At 45.9% G+C, this 17,808-nt stretch overlaps 1 protein-coding gene across 5 annotated transcripts in view; it reads left to right on the forward strand.

Moving 5' to 3' along the window:
- The window catches only part of Sgk1 (serum/glucocorticoid regulated kinase 1), a 112,085-nt gene extending 99,080 nt beyond the window's left edge, over positions 1-13,005 (forward strand). The window contains exons 1-12 of one of the 5 annotated variants that reach the window (XM_057759095.1): positions 5,432-5,534; positions 8,096-8,171; positions 8,592-8,667; positions 8,930-9,034; positions 9,139-9,222; positions 9,322-9,453; positions 9,626-9,738; positions 10,022-10,145; positions 10,534-10,629; positions 11,100-11,255; positions 11,361-11,450; positions 11,816-13,005. In XM_057759095.1, the coding sequence (XP_057615078.1) occupies positions 5,501-5,534; positions 8,096-8,171; positions 8,592-8,667; positions 8,930-9,034; positions 9,139-9,222; positions 9,322-9,453; positions 9,626-9,738; positions 10,022-10,145; positions 10,534-10,629; positions 11,100-11,255; positions 11,361-11,450; positions 11,816-11,983 (1,254 nt within the window). In that variant the 5' untranslated portion in view covers positions 5,432-5,500 and the 3' untranslated portion in view covers positions 11,984-13,005. Of the gene's footprint in view, positions 1-5,431; positions 5,535-5,906; positions 5,930-7,011; positions 7,297-7,807; positions 7,950-8,095; positions 8,172-8,591; positions 8,668-8,929; positions 9,035-9,138; positions 9,223-9,321; positions 9,454-9,625; positions 9,739-10,021; positions 10,146-10,533; positions 10,630-11,099; positions 11,256-11,360; positions 11,451-11,815 lie in introns of those variants that run through there. The other 4 variants (XM_057759105.1, XM_057759077.1, XM_057759086.1 and 1 more) reach the window with 4 other exon arrangements.
- The last annotated feature ends 4,803 nt before the right edge of the window (positions 13,006-17,808 follow it).

Genomic DNA, 17,808 nt, shown 5'->3' on the forward strand with positions numbered 1-17,808 from the left:
AAGTACAGGAGCACCTCCAGGAGCCTCTCAGTGTTGTATTCCCAGATTATCGTCAATGGGAAATTACAAGATCCCAGTCTGGGAGGAAATATGAACTGCCCAGACCCCTTCAGCAATGAAGGTTATCTTACCCTCCCGGTTCACAAAATAAAACAATGAACACAGTTTAAAGTTTACTGAGGAAAGGGAGATTATATAACACTGTATCGAAAGCAGTTGTAAGCACCAGCTATACAGAAAGAGCCGTCACTGTCACCAATTGATCTTCACTTTATGAAGATTACCATTGTGTTACTATACTGCAGATATGTTGATCAAATGTTTCCATTCCTCCTTATTCCCTTTTTATACATAACCTGAGCTATACTGACTTAGTGTTTTATTTAAGACATGGACTGTCAGGAAGTTCAAAGATCCCCCCTTTTGGAAAAGAGATTATTACAGTTTTGATTGTACACAGGATGGGTGTATCTCATTAGGTACAGTCATTACCTTGTTCTTGTCTATAACTTGGAAGTTAAGCATGATTTAAAGAGCTTGGTGTAGGTTTTAGATTGACAACAGATTGATTTCTGACGGTAGGTATCACTGTCACTGAATTAAGGGGTGTGTAAAGAATTGGGGTGTATCTGTGAGAGGTGGCATGTGAGTGGGTGGATAGGGTGGGGAGTGTGTCTACCTGCCGTTGGCTGGATGCCTGAATAAAACAAAAAAGAGAAAAGATGATTGTCTTTTCTATCTCCCACCCCGTATACATCCTTCCTCTCTCATCTTCAGATGTCAGGACTCCAGAACACTTGGGTTTAGTTCCCAGCACCAGACATGATGATACATGTTTACAGTCTCGGAATTTAGGAGGTAGAAGCATGGCAATCAGGAATTGAGGGTTATCCTTAGCTAACCCTAAGTTCAAGGCCAGTATTAGCTACAATGAGACCCTGTCCCAGGTTGTATTTCAGTGACATGAGTGCATGGCTAGACCTTAGAAAAAAATAGCTTGATCTGGAAATTCTCCTGAACTTTTGAATAAGTGCTATTCGACTTAAACAACAGCCTGTGACTTCCTCGTGTGCAACGATGGCACACCCATCAGTCTTCTTGTAAGAACCCTGAACTGAGTGCCGCTGGAGATGTGCTCCTCCAAGATCCGACAGAGGAAAGATGTGAGACCAGGGGCAGCTAGGATGACCTAGAAAACATCGGGAATGTACAGGCCTTCCTTGACCTTACAGACGCAGCCCCCCATCAACAGGTCCCTGTTGACGTTCATTCAATTCCAACAACGAACCGATTAAAAGCCCCTATGATTCATGTTTCACTTACTCTGCATCTCAACTCTCAAGAGCAACCTTTACTTCAAACACTTGGTAAATTCGTATTTACTCAGTTACCATGGTATTCAGTTCCTTGATATGACATCTTTGGGAGCATTGTGTGGGTGGGACAATGGGGAAAGGGGAAACTGGAGAACAAAATTGGGAGAATCTTCCTTTCAGCCTGTTATCATGGCATTTCTGCCACCCAGGCCGATCTGGGGCCCAGATGAAGGGGCTCATACTGTGCAAATGGTTTAACCACAGTACACCCATGTATTATTTGGATTTTGACTGTGTGAGGCCTTGTATATGACGCTGTAACGTGTATAGAGGGTGTGTATAGCCAACAAAGTCATAGTTTCCTTTTGAAAGTCTCCCTTGAAAGAGGCACGTGCTAAGCTCTTTATATTTTCATTATGTTTCAGTTGATGGGATGGAAGTGTTAGCAGCCCCACACTACAGATGACGGGGTTAAGGTGTGGAGAGCACCTGGTGTAGATTCTTGCAGACAGTAGGCCTCAAGCAGAGCCCAGTCTGCGATCAAGTACTCTCGTGGGCGTACACTGTCACTGCTGAGCTTGGGCAAGTGACAAAACTGTGGAGGGTTGAGATGAAAAGGAAGTTAGTGTATGTGGAAAGACACCAGCCACTTCTCTAGCGGTTCCTGCTAGGGCTTTCCCCGGTGCTAATATGTTTTTTTTCCTTTCTTTCTTCCTTTCTTCCTTTCTTCCTTTCTTCCTTTCTTCCTTTCTTCCTTTCTTCCTTTCTTCCTTTCTTCCTTTCTTCCTTTCTTTCTTTCTTTCTTTCTTTCTTTCTTTCCTTCTTTCTTTCTTTTTTTGGATTTTTCGAGGCAGGGTTTCTCCGTAGCTTTTGGAGCCTGTCCTGGAACTAGCTCTTCTAGACCAGGCTGGGCTCGAACGCACAGAGATCCTCCTGCCTCTGCCTCCCGAGTGCTGGGATTACAGGTGTGTGCCACCACCACCCGGCTCGCTCTTTCTTTCTTTCTTTCTTTCTTTCTTTCTTTCTTTCTTTCTTTCTTTCTTTCTCTCTCTCTCTCTCTCTCTCTCTCTCTCTCTCTCTTTCTTTCTTTCTTTCTTTCTTTCTGCTATCTGTGGGCAGGATTTGTAGGACGCTGTCCTTAGGGGTGGCCTCAACTGCTCTAGCTTCTTGCTAGAGCAATTACAGGGTCAGGATGGAAAACATTTCAGGAGAGACTCATGCTGAGCCAATTAAAGCTTTTAGGTTTCACGTTAGTTTGGCAGATGTATCTGTCAGATATCCAGGGGTGTTCTTTTCCCTGGGTTCTTTGTAAATTGAGAGGTGAACAAAGAACCCCTATTACCATCTCTATATTGGTTCCAACTTACATATGCATGTTTCAAGGACTGGCTCTGCCTGGTGCCCAAGACCAGGCTTTGCGAGCATGTGAATCTGTACAAGGGCATTCACCCTGGAGCAAGTGAAGCCAGAGGAGGCAGAGAGTATGGGCACCACACACTCCAGTTCATTTAACTTAGTTTGTCTGAGATGATAAATGGCCTTTTGAAATGCAAATGCCTAGTCATAAAGCTATGTCGATAATACATTAGGACTTTAGTGAGACCACAGTTTTCTTGGTGTTAGGTCATACAAACATATATAAGGACTTTAGTGAGACCACAGTTCTCTTTGTGTTAGGTCATACATACGTAGCATTTCATTTTAAAGCGTTCCCCAGTTTCCTTTTCTAGTTAGACTATTGTATCATATTTCATGATCATATAGGAACTTCCTCAAACATATTTTTCCAGGTACGTATATCTTAAGAGTTAAACAGCAGGACAGCGGCGGTGTACACCTTTAATCCCAGCATGTGGGAGACAGAGGCAAGAGGATGTTTGTGAGTTTGAGGCCAGCCTGGTCTACAGAGCTAGTTTCAGGACAGCCAGGGCTACCAAAAAATTAAGCATAACGCTGACAAATATGTAGGGTTCTAATGTGTGTTCTGGCTGCTACAGTGGTTCTTGATTTTTTTTTTTAAAAAAAAACCCTTTTTATTTTGTTGTTTATTGTATGGTGTGACATTAGTCCCTGGCAACATTCCCAAGATGGAATGAGGCTGTAATTTCAGCCAGTCACAAACCTATCTGCTTGCTGTTTCCTAGATTTTCATTCTTCCATGAGTGCCCACTGGCTTCTTCCATTGTCTTCCCTAATTAGCATTAAAACCTTTTCTTTCTGGAAAGAGTGTGTATAGAACATTGGTGCTATCATTTGGGCATGGGGAGGAAGGGAGCAGTGGTGGGAGCTTCATAATAAAGCATGGAGTAATGTGGGTTTTAATAACTCTTAACTACATTGTTATGGATAATGTATACTTCTTAGTCTTCTACCATATCACTCTCATCTTTATGCATATCACTTTTGACAGTTACAAATATGGATGATAATAATTATGATAGAAACTGCTCCATAATTAGATGCTTAGCTACCACTTGTCCATAATAGCTGTCATGAATCAACTCATGTGTCATCATTTTCCCTTGGGGGATTACTGTTTTCACGAAAAGACATGCTCTTGGTGACCGCCTCCCACAAAAATGCATCTCTTCACTTGCTCACTATAGTAGGAATCGTGGTTTCCGGTATTTCTGTGAGTTTTGAGGATGCCCCAAGGAAACATTGCTACATACATCAGCCAACGGGTTAAAAAAAGGGGGGGGGAGCCTGGGGGAGTCTGAACTGTGCACATGTCTCTTCTGGAATCTGTAGCATCCTGAGTAATACAAAATGGTATTGTCTTGTTATCAATAAAATATCTAGGTAGTCAAGAGTAACAGAGTAAGGAGTGCCCTGTAGCTGAGTTCTTAGACAACGCACTTCAAACCATTCCCTCTAACAGATGGAAAAATTGACATTTGTGAGGCTTTGAATTAAACAGTAAGTTATTTCAAACTGTCTTGTCTCCATTTTTCAACAGCAACAGAAACAAAGAGCAATTTTCTATAGTAGTAACAGACACTTGCACTGGGAAGGGTTTTGCTTCCGTTTACGTCTTGGCAAACCATTTCCACGAGAGTGTTGGTTGTCGTTTTACCTACGCTGAGGCATACTTTTGAGACCCCTGGCTTGGGGGAGTGGAGATCAGTTAGCTAGCCATTCTCACAGCAAAGCTCTGTCCTTTCTGGCTGTGGGAGGTTTGCAGGGCAATGCTCTCTGGACAGAACAAAACGCCAGGGCAAGTGAAGCAATCTGACCTTCTAGAGTTCTCCCAGAGAACTCTAGCGCCCTCTAGGTTGTATTCATCAGCTGAGTGTGTCAGGCAAGTCTGGCTACTTCACCCACGGGGAGGAACTGGGCCAGGCTAGGCCCGATAACCTCCTGGTAGGAGGACTATCTGAACCAAGGAAGGAAGAATAGATCAAGTGGTTGAATAGTTGCCACAGGACAGCCTCGACTCTATGCATGGTTAACAGAAGCATCACATAGCCCAGCAACCTCCCTCCTCCCTCTGCTGCCGTGTGTCACCTTCCTGTTCGGAAGTCCTAGTAGGTTGCTGGGACAGAACTGGGGGCGCCTGCTCCACCCTTCAGGTATCCGGTTGGAAGGAAAGCCAGTCTCAACAACTTGATTCCCTCTCTGTTAAATGATAAGGTTAGCAGACCATCCGTCTCCAATCGCTGACCATTCCGGGCAGGGAGAGAAAAGGACACATCCAAATAGATCCTTTTCTGTTCCAACCACAAATATATGGTTGTGCCTTCTCATTATTGCACTTGGAGGCCTCTAACTTGAATTCCATGTTCCTTCTGGAATGCATTCCAGAGAGCTTCCCTGAGAGGACAAACCCTGTGCATGTGTTTTGAATTTTTTTTTTTTCTGGACTGGTGTGGTGATAATCAGTTAAGTTACATTTCTTGTGTATCTTGCTGGTGAAACAAGCCTAGGACGCTGATGACTGTAATTTTCTGGATGATGTTGCAACGGCTGGATAAATAGCCCAGTGTTTTGAACTTTGCAGCTTGCTCCCTTCCTGTATGTAAATTCCCTTTAGATATAAAGTAGGGCTCAGAACAGAACAGCCACCGCAGCCTCTGGCTGGTTCTCCCTTGTCATCTGCGACTTCCAGCCTCCTCAGAGGCGCACAGCCTGGAGGTCAAGTCCACATAGTAATCCCGGGCTTCACATCCCCAGCTTTGTGAAGAATGAAAGAGGAGGCTTTCAGATCCCCCTGGAAAGGTTCGTGGTTTGAGTAGCACAGTTTGGATGGGATGGGGAAAGCAAAGATACCTGGGAGAAGCGTGGGGGAAGCACTGAATGTTGGTTGATTTTCTAGGGAGGGTCTCTGATGGAACACATCTTGATTTCAGATTTTAAAACAAAAAAGCAATCATTGCTGAGAACGACATTTCAGACCAAACGTTGTTTTTTGGAGGGGAAGGAACCAGGCTGGGGCGGGGGGGGGGGGGTTTACGGTGGGACTAGGCTAAATAAATGACCCGTGCCACGTGGTTTGTAGAGGCACTCACTGGCACGAATATTCGAGTGCGGACAAAGCAGCTTGGGCTAGTTGCTGGGATTTGGAACCGCCTGCACCTTGTTTTAGGCTGGAGTGCCAATTTCAGACACCCTAGGTACGTTTTGAAGGACGTCTGCTAAACAAAATCTTGTCTGCAGAGAGAGGATGGGCGCCTCCTTCTCAGGGTCTCTGGCTGTCTGAAGTGAGCAAATCTAGCAAGCAGCAGCTGAGACTAGAGATCGCATTAGGGCGTGTGAGGTGGCTGTGGTTGTAAAAAAAAAAAAAAAAACTCCTGCCCAAGACGGAGGGAAAGGAGCTTCTCATGCTTTTTCTGGCTTTGACAACTGGTATTTTGGAGTGTGTCAGCTCTAAAATGCTAGGCTCGTCTCAGCAAGCGGGTCATGGCAGGGCAGTGGCCGCAGACAGCACCATCCAGCGCCAGGTACTGGCTCTGAGAGTCTTGCTTACTTGCAGCCAGCCGCCTTCCCGCCCCTGGCCCAGACCGGGTGCTCCTGGCTTCCTAGCCAGCTCTGGCGCCTGTCCCCGCGTTGGCGGTCAGGCTACAGCGCCAGGCATCCCCCAGCGGCGGGGTTACTGCAAGGTACATCACTCCTTCGGCCAGTTCAGGCTACCTCCTGCAGCTTCTTTCTGTACCCTGCTTTCTGAGTCAAACCTCTTAATAATCTTTAAAGAGTTAAGGGGTTTCAGTTATGTATGAACTTGCAAGAAAAAGCAAGGTTATAAAATTAAGACTCCTTGGATCCGCCGTGAGGTAACTCGGAGGGTAAGGAGGATGCGAAATAACGGAGTTTAAGGCAATGCAACGCGATTTTGCAGTTTTCTTGAGAGAGGAGCAGGTCCCCCGGCAGGGACATCGACGCCCCAAGGGTCACTCCAGGTTGGCCCCTGGAGCGAAGCCTCTGCTCCCCCTAACTTGCCACCTCTTCACGTGTTCTTGGCATGGCTAGGATTAAAATTTGCAAGGCACAAAAATTATATGCAGAACGGACAGAATGTTCTCGGAGATTAGTTGAAAAAAAGTGAAATGAAGATTGTACTTTTTTCTTGTAGTGCAGAGACTTATTTCCGCCCCCTCCCCTACACATTCCTGACCCCCCTCCCCCCGCTCTTTCCTTCCTTCCTTCCTTCTCTTCCAAGTTCTGGGATTTTTCAGCCTTGCTTGGTTTTGGCCAAAAGCACAAAAAAGGCGTTTTCGGAAGCGACTCGGCCATGCACAAGGGACATTTGTTTGTTTTGGGACTGGGGCAGGAAATCTTGCCGGCCTGAGTCACGGCGGCTCCTTCAAGGAAACGTCAGTGTTCGCCGGTCGCTGTCGCCCGCTGAGCGCCCCTCAGTCTGCGGCCATGGGGGAGATGCAGGGTGCGCTAGCTCGGGCTCGGCTCGAATCGCTGCTCCGGCCCCGCCACAAAAAGCGGGCGGAGGCGCAGAAAAGGAGCGAGTCGGTCTTGCTGAGCGGACTGGGTAAGCACTGCGGTCCGGCCCGCGGGGGACTCAGCTCCGGAGGGGTACGGGTGGGTGGAGGTCGGATGGAAACGGGAGGAAGGCGCCGGACAGAAACCGGCGGGTGCGAGTCGGGCACCGAATCGGGAGACCGAGGAGAGGGAGAGGTCGGTGCCGAGGCGTGCACAGTGGTGCTCCGCTCGGGAGTACTCGAGAGGAAATGGAAAATCACCGGGACTCCCCACCCCTCCAGTTCCCTCCGTCTGCCCGAGCGGAGGGAGGCCGAGTGCCGCCCTACGCCGGGGTCCTGCTCGCACAGCCGGTGGGAACCCTCACCCCTGCCAGGGCGGCTAGCACAGCCCACCCAGGATCAGGCGGCCAGCCACCCGCATCCGCCCGCCCGGGTCTCGGTCAGCAGCCAGAGCGGCGGCCGGGGGTGGAGCCTAGTGATGGGAGGGGCCCAGAGCGCCGCTTCCTCATTGTTCCTCCGGCTCCGCCCCCGCGGCGGCGCAGGGTATATAAAGGCGGCCGCAGCCCCGTGCGCACGGTTGGCTGAGCCGGTCTCACAGCTCCGTGTTGTCTCTTAACTCTTGGGGCGATGACTGTTAAAACCGAGGCTGCTCGAGGCACCCTCACCTACTCCAAGATGAGGGGAATGGTAGCGATTCTCATCGGTGAGTGCTGGAAGAGCACCGGACTTGTGTAGGAGACGGCGTGGAAATGTTGGAGGGTTTTGAAGGTTCAGGATCAGATTAGCGTGTGGCGTTGGACGTTACCGAGCCGCCTAAACCTGTTTTTCTTTTTTCTTTTTAATTCACAGCTTTCATGAAACAGAGAAGGATGGGCCTGAACGACTTTATTCAGAAGATCGCCAACAACTCCTATGCATGCAAACAGTAAGTTTGGGGTAATTGAAGAAAATAAAAAAGGTCGTTTAAATTTACCAGCGGGCAAGACTTATTCTTAACCACTTTGTTCATCGGGAGAAGCCGAAGTCTTTTCTCCGGGGTAGATATCTCTTTGGGGCTTTTGGCTTACTTGAAACATTTTAAACATTAATATTAGTTTATGGGTCGAGCTTCCCCTGGAGATGTAAGATTAATTCTCTTGCGTGTTTATCAAACCCACGTCCTTTATCGATGAACAAACCTTAAATTTTATATTTAGCCGGGTTATTTTCTCTTACCTACGTTTTTGTAAGTAATTCATTTGGATGTTTTCGGTTTAAATACTGAACGGTTGAGTCAGAAATTGAGCTTATGTCGGTGTGCCCTCTGGTGGCAATTTAAGAGATTTACTCTTAAATCTCTCCACAGCCCTGAAGTTCAGTCCATTTTGAAAATCTCCCAACCTCAGGAGCCCGAGCTTATGAACGCCAATCCCTCCCCTCCAGTAAGTACTCTTCTGTCTGCCGAGTAAAACTGTAAATGAATCTGTATTTCTGTAGTGGTCAGTTAAGACAACATTTGTAAAAAATTATTACGAGGGTAGGGATGTCTTCACAACATAACAAGTGTCATGAGTGTTTAAGTATTGAGTCATTGGAATGTTTTGAAAGGCATATTTCGTAAACTTATCTGTTAGCAGTAGGCTGTGTGCACAGCTTATGTACTCAGGGATATTAAAGGGTGATTTTTCTTTGTTTGTTTTCTAGCCAAGTCCTTCTCAACAAATCAACCTTGGTCCGTCCTCCAATCCTCACGCTAAACCCTCTGACTTTCATTTCCTGAAAGTGATCGGAAAGGGCAGTTTTGGGAAGGTAAGTTCAAACCTGAAAACTTTAAAGTTATGTTCTTTTGTGTATTTTCACATTCTCCCTGAACGAGGATGGAAAAAGAACTGACGGTTTGATTGGCATTTCAGGTTCTTCTAGCGAGACACAAGGCCGAAGAAGCCTTCTATGCGGTCAAAGTTTTACAGAAGAAAGCGATCCTGAAAAAGAAGGAGGTACGAGTGGCACCCGACGGCCTAGTGAATACCCTTTACCTTGTGGTTTGGTGGCAAGCTGAAATCTGAATTGGCCTCTGAATCTCATCTTTTTCCTAGGAGAAGCATATTATGTCAGAGCGGAACGTCCTACTAAAGAATGTGAAGCACCCCTTCCTGGTGGGCCTCCACTTCTCTTTCCAGACTGCTGACAAACTCTACTTTGTCCTGGACTACATCAATGGTGGAGAGGTGAGCTGAGGGAGAGGGGTTTCTCTGCTTACCTTGCTTATTTTTGATTTGAGATGAGGTTTAAGATACTTAGGGATGGGCGATTACCAGAATTAGTATTTCCGCAAACTTATCAATTATTAAGGCTTGGTTAAACGACCCCACTCAGCCTTCCTTGTCCTGTCCCTTGCAGCTGTTCTACCATCTCCAGAGGGAACGCTGCTTCCTAGAACCACGAGCTCGCTTCTATGCTGCTGAAATAGCAAGTGCCTTGGGCTATCTACACTCCCTGAACATCGTTTATAGGTAAGTCGGAGGCAAAGCTACCTTGCTGGGAAGGAGGGAGGCCTGGCTGAGCCTTTGGAGTCTTAAAATATGTGATTCTGTGCAGTTTGGCCACTTGTAAAACTTCCCCAGCCTGTGAGCCAGCCAGGAGGGTGGTGGCAAATCCAGACCTGCAGAGCAAACTCCTTTCTCTGATTGTCTGTGGAGCAACAACAGATTAAATCCTAATACCCTTAGCAGTCTTTCCAGAGGATTTGTCAGGATGTGAAATTGACCTGGGCAACCACTTTTCATGTTCCCGTAGAGACCTAAAACCAGAGAATATTCTCCTGGACTCACAGGGACACATTGTCCTTACTGACTTTGGGCTCTGCAAGGAGAACATTGAACACAACGGCACAACTTCCACCTTCTGTGGCACGCCTGAGGTAGGTGCTCTTGACTCTGACTCATCTGCCTCCCCTTTCCAAGAGAGACATGCGCAGTAATGCTTTTAAATACGAAAAGAGTAAACTCCTAAGCATTTCCCTAGTACAATTCAGTACAAGCAAAATACATTTATCGTTTTACCCTGAGGATCTCCAAGGCCTTCTATGTAAAATCCGTGTCCTAAGAGATCCTCCTAGTACCACTAGGTCTTAAGTTGGTCCCTAAATACACCAGTATATGCACGGGGGCGGCCGGGGGGCGGGGGTGGCATTTAACTTCAAAGAGTATAGAGGTTTTAACCAGAAAGCCTTTTCTGGGATCTGCTTGCTGCCAGGACTGGCTGATTTGGAGGGCCACCTAACCTCTTTTCCTGCTGTGTCTTTCCAGTATCTCGCACCAGAGGTGCTCCACAAGCAGCCGTACGACAGGACAGTGGACTGGTGGTGCCTTGGGGCTGTCTTGTATGAGATGCTCTACGGCCTGGTGAGTAACACACCAAATCATCTCCATGACAACATGTGTGGGTTTACTTGAGTGCAGGTTTAGCTGCCATGGCTTGCCCTTATCCGTAATCTTATCAAAAGCTAATAAAGGAGACACTGGCTATTTTTTTAAGTACTTTTTATAAACCATGTCTTCTGGATTCTCTTCAGTAGTCTTGTTTGAATCTTAGGGCAGGCACTGAGCAACATCCCCAAATCTCTAGTGGTTTTCTTCTACACAGTTTACTACAGAGGACCACACCTAACCTGTGCAGTAGCAGCCCGTGCCCCTACAAACACACGCTCCAATAGGGGTTGTAAAATAGACACCAAAAAATTATGGACATTTCAACACCCAGGGAAGGGATAATATCACGTCCAGCTTAATACATTAACTTTGGCACTTTCTTGATACCTAATATGTTAGACAAAACTTCAGTTGAATCTGAAGGAATTCCCTTCTTTTTCCAGCCTCCATTTTATAGCCGGAATACAGCTGAGATGTATGATAACATTCTGAACAAGCCTCTCCAGTTGAAACCAAATATTACCAACTCAGCAAGGCACCTCCTGGAGGGCCTCCTGCAGAAGGACCGGACAAAGAGGCTGGGTGCCAAGGAAGACTTTGTAAGTACTGCTGTCCTGCTATCGTGGGACCTTGGAGAGGGACACTGACCTCATGCCCTTTATTGAGTCCTGCCATCTAAATGAATCTCTGTTTCTTTCCAACAGCTGGAGATTAAGAATCATATTTTCTTCTCGCTAATTAACTGGGATGATCTCATTAATAAGAAGATTACACCCCCATTTAACCCAAACGTAGTGAGTATCTGTGGTTTTTGATCTAAGATTTGTGAGACCCAGAAGTAAACAGCACAGTATCAGGAGACTCATTGTCCCAGGGCGGGGGAGGGTTTTTTTGTTTTGTTTTAATCCCAGAAAAGATCACTAAATATGTATACATTTATTAATTAAGGACATTACCCGGCCTGGTGACACATACCTGTAATGCCTTTATCTCAAAAGACTGAAGCAGGGTCACTTTGAGGCCAGCCTAGGTCACGTAGTTAGATCTTATCAGTGATACTTAAGACAGTGGAGGATTATAGGACTTGGGGGGTTCCCCATCCTTTGCCCTGTGTGTTCTTTTTGATGCTGAGCATGTTTCTTTCTCCTTCCTGTAACAGAGTGGACCCAGTGACCTTCGGCATTTTGATCCCGAGTTTACTGAAGAGCCAGTCCCCAACTCCATCGGCAGGTCCCCCGACAGCATTCTCGTCACGGCCAGCGTCAAGGAAGCTGCAGAAGCCTTCCTTGGCTTCTCCTACGCACCGCCCATGGACTCTTTCCTCTGAACACTCGGGATGGTTGTGAAGGACTTCCTGCGTGTTTTCCAAGTGTTTTAGTTAGCCTTTGGAGTTGCCAGCTGACAGAACGAACATCTTAAAAGATAATTTGCACACCTGGAAGCTAGGCACTCCCCTTCGCACACTGCTTGATGGAAGCGTTTTGAAGAGCACACCCTCCTCTCAGTGAGCTTGTGAGGTCTTCATTTTTATCCTTCCGACGTGGTGCTAGCTCCAAGGGAGCATGAGAGTGCCGCCTTAGACAGACACCTTGGTCTCGTTCGAAGGAAGTTGCCGGTCTGAGAGGGTCCTCCCGCAGGTCTGTCTGAGCTGTGATTACGAATATTCTGCAATGTGCCTTTTCTTGAGATCTTGTTAGCTCCAAAGCTTTTCCTATCGCAGAGTGTTCAGTTGTTGTTGTTGTTGTTGTTTTTTAAAACCTCGTGGATTCTCCGTGTGAAAACGGCGGTGTGAGTGTGCTCTGCCTGACGGGACGGTTTTGTTGTGAGCATCAATGCGACACTTGCAAGGCTCTACAACGTGGGACATTGTTTGTTTCTTCCATATTTGGAAGATGAATTTATGTGTAGACTGTTTTTGTAAGATATAGTTAATAACTAAAATCTATTGAAACGGTCTTGCAACGATGTGAGCGCCCAGATGCTTCACGCAAGCATTGCTGCCACAGACATTTCTATTTTTAGAAAGGGTTTTTATGGACCAATGCCCCAGTTGTCAGTCAAAGCCCAGCGTTGGTGTTTTCATTCTTTAAAATGTCACCTATAAAATGGGCATTATTTATGGTTTTTTTTTTTTTTGCATTCCTGATTATTGTGTGTATGGTGTAAAGAAAGTCTGTACATTGGGTTATAACACTAGTATATTTAAACTTACAGACTTATTTGTAAACCCTCATCTTAATGTACTGTAATTAACATGGTTATAATATGTACGATTCCTCCCTGCCACACAACTTTTTTTGTGTGCAATAAACCAATTTTGGTTTGCAATAAAATCTTGAAAAATATTTGCATAAATTGTGTCACGTGTTGCTTTGTATATTTTGATAAACTGGGCTTGGTAGATGGGGAACAAATAATGGGTCGATTTAAAGATTTGAAAATACCTGGATCAGGGTAGTAACACACCCCAGTCTCTAGCACTTGACAAGAAAAAATAAAAAGAGCAAGACAGTTTGCTTCCAAAAGCATCAGCTTCTTAGTGAAGGAGGGTAAGATCTTCAGGGCCCTCTGCTTCCACTGAGACTTAGGAAGTATTTATTGAGGCTGTTTTTGTAACTTCAAGATGGAGGACTAGGGGCTGGATAGATGGCTCAGTGATTAAGAGCATTGGCTGCTCTTCCAGAGGTCCTGAGTTCAATTCCCAGCAACCACATGGTTGCTCACAACCATCTGAAATGAGATCTGGCGCCCTCCTCTGGTGTGGGGGCAGACATGGAGGCAAAATGTTGTATACATAATAAATAAATAAATCTTTTAAAAAGAAAAGAAAAGAAAGATGGAGGACTTCCTAGCTGGTGAAGTGATGGGTTGGATCTCCAGCACTAAAAACCTATATTCCATTTTCTTTGCAGAAGTATTTGGTACTGTTAGTCATTAATCCATCCAAACAAATCCTTTTCAGCCTGCCCATCTTGTAAAGCTATAAAATATGTCACCTGTGTTTGTTGACTGTCCTGCGAAGTCCTCTGGACAGCTTGTCCTGACCTTTGGCTTATCTTAAGTGACAGGTAATTCTTTTAACCACTGAGTCTACTCAGGGCTGGGCTCCGGCCTGAGTGCTGGAGAAACTGTTAAATGAGCAAGACAGGTAGGTCATTGCCCTCAGGCCCTATGGCTTTGTGACCAGTCTCCTGAAAGGGTAGTCAGGTGGTTCTGAGAGTACAGAGTGCCACCCAGAGGGTGACCATTTGTGTCACAGATGCCTGTGTTCCTAGCAAGCTTTCTCAGGAGCACCCAGAGCAGGTCCAGGAGAAAGGAAGGAGTTCCTGATGAAATCAGTGTGAACTAATATCTCAGGGACCACCAGACTGGGTCTGGCCTGCAGAGCCCTCCTCCAAGATCTGCCCACTGGGAATTACAAACCCCAATCCTCTGGGATTTTCAAAGCCTTCCACGAAAATGCCTAGCAAACCAGGCACCCGCAGTCCTGCGGCCTCCTGTACCTTTCATTAAGCCATCTCCTCTCTCCTTGTCCTCTCAGTTTGCATCGGTTCCCCCAGGGGGCGCTGTGACCTTTTCTCTCTTCTGACTCCTTGAAGGCTTCTGCTTGGCCCCAGTCAGCTCCCACATCTCCAAAGCTTATAGAGTCAAGCATGGGTTTGACTTGGCTTACCATGTTTCGTGGGGTGCCCTGGAGGCGGGAATAAAGTGAGAAGAGGGTGTTGAGCTCACAGTGGTTACCGATTACGTTATGCAGTTGAAATACTAGGCATTAGCATCACGTTAAATCTCCCACCAAACCAAACTACAGGAATCTAGACTGTTTTCTAGAAAACCTGTGCTGCCAGCTCTTGGTGGGCTGGCGACTTGCTCATTCCCCCTCTTTCTCATTGGCAACAACAGTTAGGAACCGTTTCCTTGACTAAAAGTGATTGCACTGGGGGCTGGAGAGATGGCTCAGCGGAAGACCTGAGGACCCAGGTTTCATTCCCAGCACCCACATGGCCACTCACAACTGTCTGTAAATCTGGTTCCAGGGGATGATACCTTCACACCAATGCACATAAAATAAAATTAAATAATTTTAAAAAATGATTAGTGTCCTTACAGGCCAAGGCCAAGCACATTATGGATTTCCCAGAGGGCCAAGGTATGAATTAGGAAGTGTTTTTTGTTGAGGTTTTTATTTATTTATTTATTTTTGGCATTTGCTTTTTATTTTTTTGTTTTGGAGATAAAAGTCTCACTGTGTAACCCTGGATGTTCTTGAACTTGCTACATAGACCAAGGTGCCTTGAAACTTAAAGAGATCCATACATGTCCTGAGTACTGGGATTAAAGGTCTGCTCTACTTACTCCTGACCCACCTTTGCTTTTTGAAAGATGAGATTTCATACAAAACAGGTTTGCCTCAAATGTACCAGGGAGCTGAAGATGACCTTGAACTCTTGATCCCTCTGCCTCTACTCAAGTGTTGGCATTACAGGCATGCACCATCAGGCCTGACTGGAAGGTTTTTTTGTTTGTTTTGTTTGTTTGTTTAGTTGGTTTTTTCTTTTTCTTTAGTTGGAAATGTGATTTATTGGGATGTAGTCAGTCACTACACATGAATGATATGATATGAATTTATCTGGATCCGAATGCGCCAGAGAAGTCCCAAGCTCTATCAAACAAACGAGAGCTCAGATCAGCACGACGGTGTGGAAAGGGAACAAGACAGGACAGGGAAGTCAAGAAAGAACAAGAGATCAATAGACAAATGGCAAATATTTGCTGAGTATCATGATGCCAAATAACACGTGTGCCAAGGTATCGCTTATCTAAGGGAGTGGGGCATGTCCCTGCCAACATGTTCCCAGAGGCTTAGCTTCTGAGGTACGAGAGGGGACAACCAGTTCAGGGTGTGACTGAGCACCTAGCAGGAGAGGCAGGAGAACAGAGTCTGGGAAGGAAGGGAGGGAGGGAGGGGAGGAGAGGAGGTAGGGAAGAAGGAAGGAAAGAGAAAAAGGGCAGTTCAGGTCACAGCTGCCCGGCTATGTGTGTGCTCAGCTATGAATTTGGGGCAACTTATTCAGCTGATCCCCTAAGCCTGGATGTGAGTTGATCCTCTGCTACCATGAAGAGTAAATTGTTCTTGAATGATGTGCTGTCTCCTTGGGGAGACGATACTCACTCCTAAATACATACATACGGTGGGTGGTAAGTGTGGTGTCAGGGAAACTGTGGAAGATCAGAGGCTCCCTGTAGGCTCTGGTACAGGGGGCTCCCTAAGAGTCTCACTAACTAATACTAACTAGTTCTGGAAACTTTCTCGAGATGCGAGTTTGGGGGTGATACAGTACTAGCCATAAGCTCATCCTCCTGAGCTCTGACTCCATTCCAGCTTTTTGCTTGATTTGTTCATCCATCATAATAACACAGTGACATCAAAAGTCAGAAAACGGTTTAAGATGGTAACCTGCCAGTTTGTCAGTACTGGGCTAGAAGTTAAATCATGGCAGTTTGTCCACAAAGCCTGTCCATGATGCCTAAAAGATAAAACAAGGAGATACATGCTTGTTGGCTGTTTGCACAAGAATTCACCAAATTAATTAACCCAGCAAAGAGGCCATTTTGTATTATACCAGCCAAGGAGAGGGAGAGGGAAATTCTGCAGTTATAGATCCTATTGGTGGTTGGTGAAAAATGGCTGTAAAAGCACATCGTGAGGATAAATTAGACTACTGTCTGGGATACTTGTTCGGCAGTGTGAACAAGGTGAACATATATGTGACCCATGGTTTCACCGCATCACAACACTCCAAAGAGACAGCATACACTCAATAAAAGTTCTCAATAATATTCACAGTCATGTTAATACATTGGATCCATGATAGAACACTTCAAGATGACCACCAATAGTGAGATGGATAGATTGATGTGCTGTCATATAATGGAATACAATACAGCAAAGAAGGATTGCTGCTCACAGCATCAGGAAAGATATCGCACAGACAAAGATGAAACTGTGTGACATGGTTTATATAAAATTTACAAGCAGGAAAGCAAGGTGAGTAGACTTAAAATTGAAGATAAGATTGCTCTTAAAGACGGTATTTAATGACTGGGAGAATGCATGCTACAGGCAGTCTTTGACTAACACTAATTTCTGAATTTGATGGGTGGTTTTGCTTTTTGATATTTCCTTCAGGCTGTGTGCTTAGAGCAATCGTCTTTTTGTTGTTATTTTATGTGTACAGGATTTTTATCTGCATATATGCTTGTGTACCTACCATGTACATGCCTGGTGCCTCTGAAGGCCAGAGGAAGGTTCAGATCCCCTGGAGCTGGAGTTAGAGACAGTTATAAGCTACCTTGTGGATGCTGGGGATTGAACCTGGGTCCTCTGGAAGAACAACCAACGTTCTTAACCACTGTGCCATCTTTCTAGCCCTGGTATCATGTTTGTTGTTTGTTTGTTTGTTCGTTTGTCTAAGACAGGGTCCCAATCTGCATCCCAGGCTGGACTGGAACTCTCTTCTGTAAATGAGGCTGGCTTCGAACTCATAGCAATTCTCCTGTCTCAGCCTCCCTCCCAAGTTCTGGAGTTACAGGTGCACCACCATACACTTTTCTCTACATCTGTTTTATAACAATGAAGATGTTAATAAAACATGAGCTGTCATGGAAACAGGCTATTAAGGGAGCACACAGAAGGGATATCTTACCCAACTTAGGGGTCAGGTATTGGTGCTAAATTCAGACACTTTAGGAAAGTAATGCTGGGGAAGCTACTTGGATGTCTAGGCTGAGGGGGCTTATGAGACTTGTGACGACGTAAACGAATGCAGACAGATTATAAAAATATATACAGCTTTAATAGGGAAATAGACTTACAGGACCACAGGTTCCCACGGAGAACAGGAAAAACAGAGAAAAGGGGCTGCTGGGATCATGCCCGGCAGATTTATCAGTAAACATTAGCCTGAGGCGAACACGCCCCCAATGGGTGGGGCTATATCCCTACAGAGACTGAGGCAGAAAGAAGGGCATACATGTGCAGGTTGGCAGTGACAATGGGGGAGTGTTGGTAGTGATGGTGGTGATGGTGGTAGTGGTGGTGACAGTGGCTATGGTGGTGATGGGAATGGTGGTGATGGTGGTGGTGACAGT

This window comes from Chionomys nivalis, chromosome 2 (assembly GCF_950005125.1).
Source record: "Chionomys nivalis chromosome 2, mChiNiv1.1, whole genome shotgun sequence".
NCBI classification, from domain to species: Eukaryota; Metazoa; Chordata; class Mammalia; order Rodentia; family Cricetidae; genus Chionomys; species Chionomys nivalis.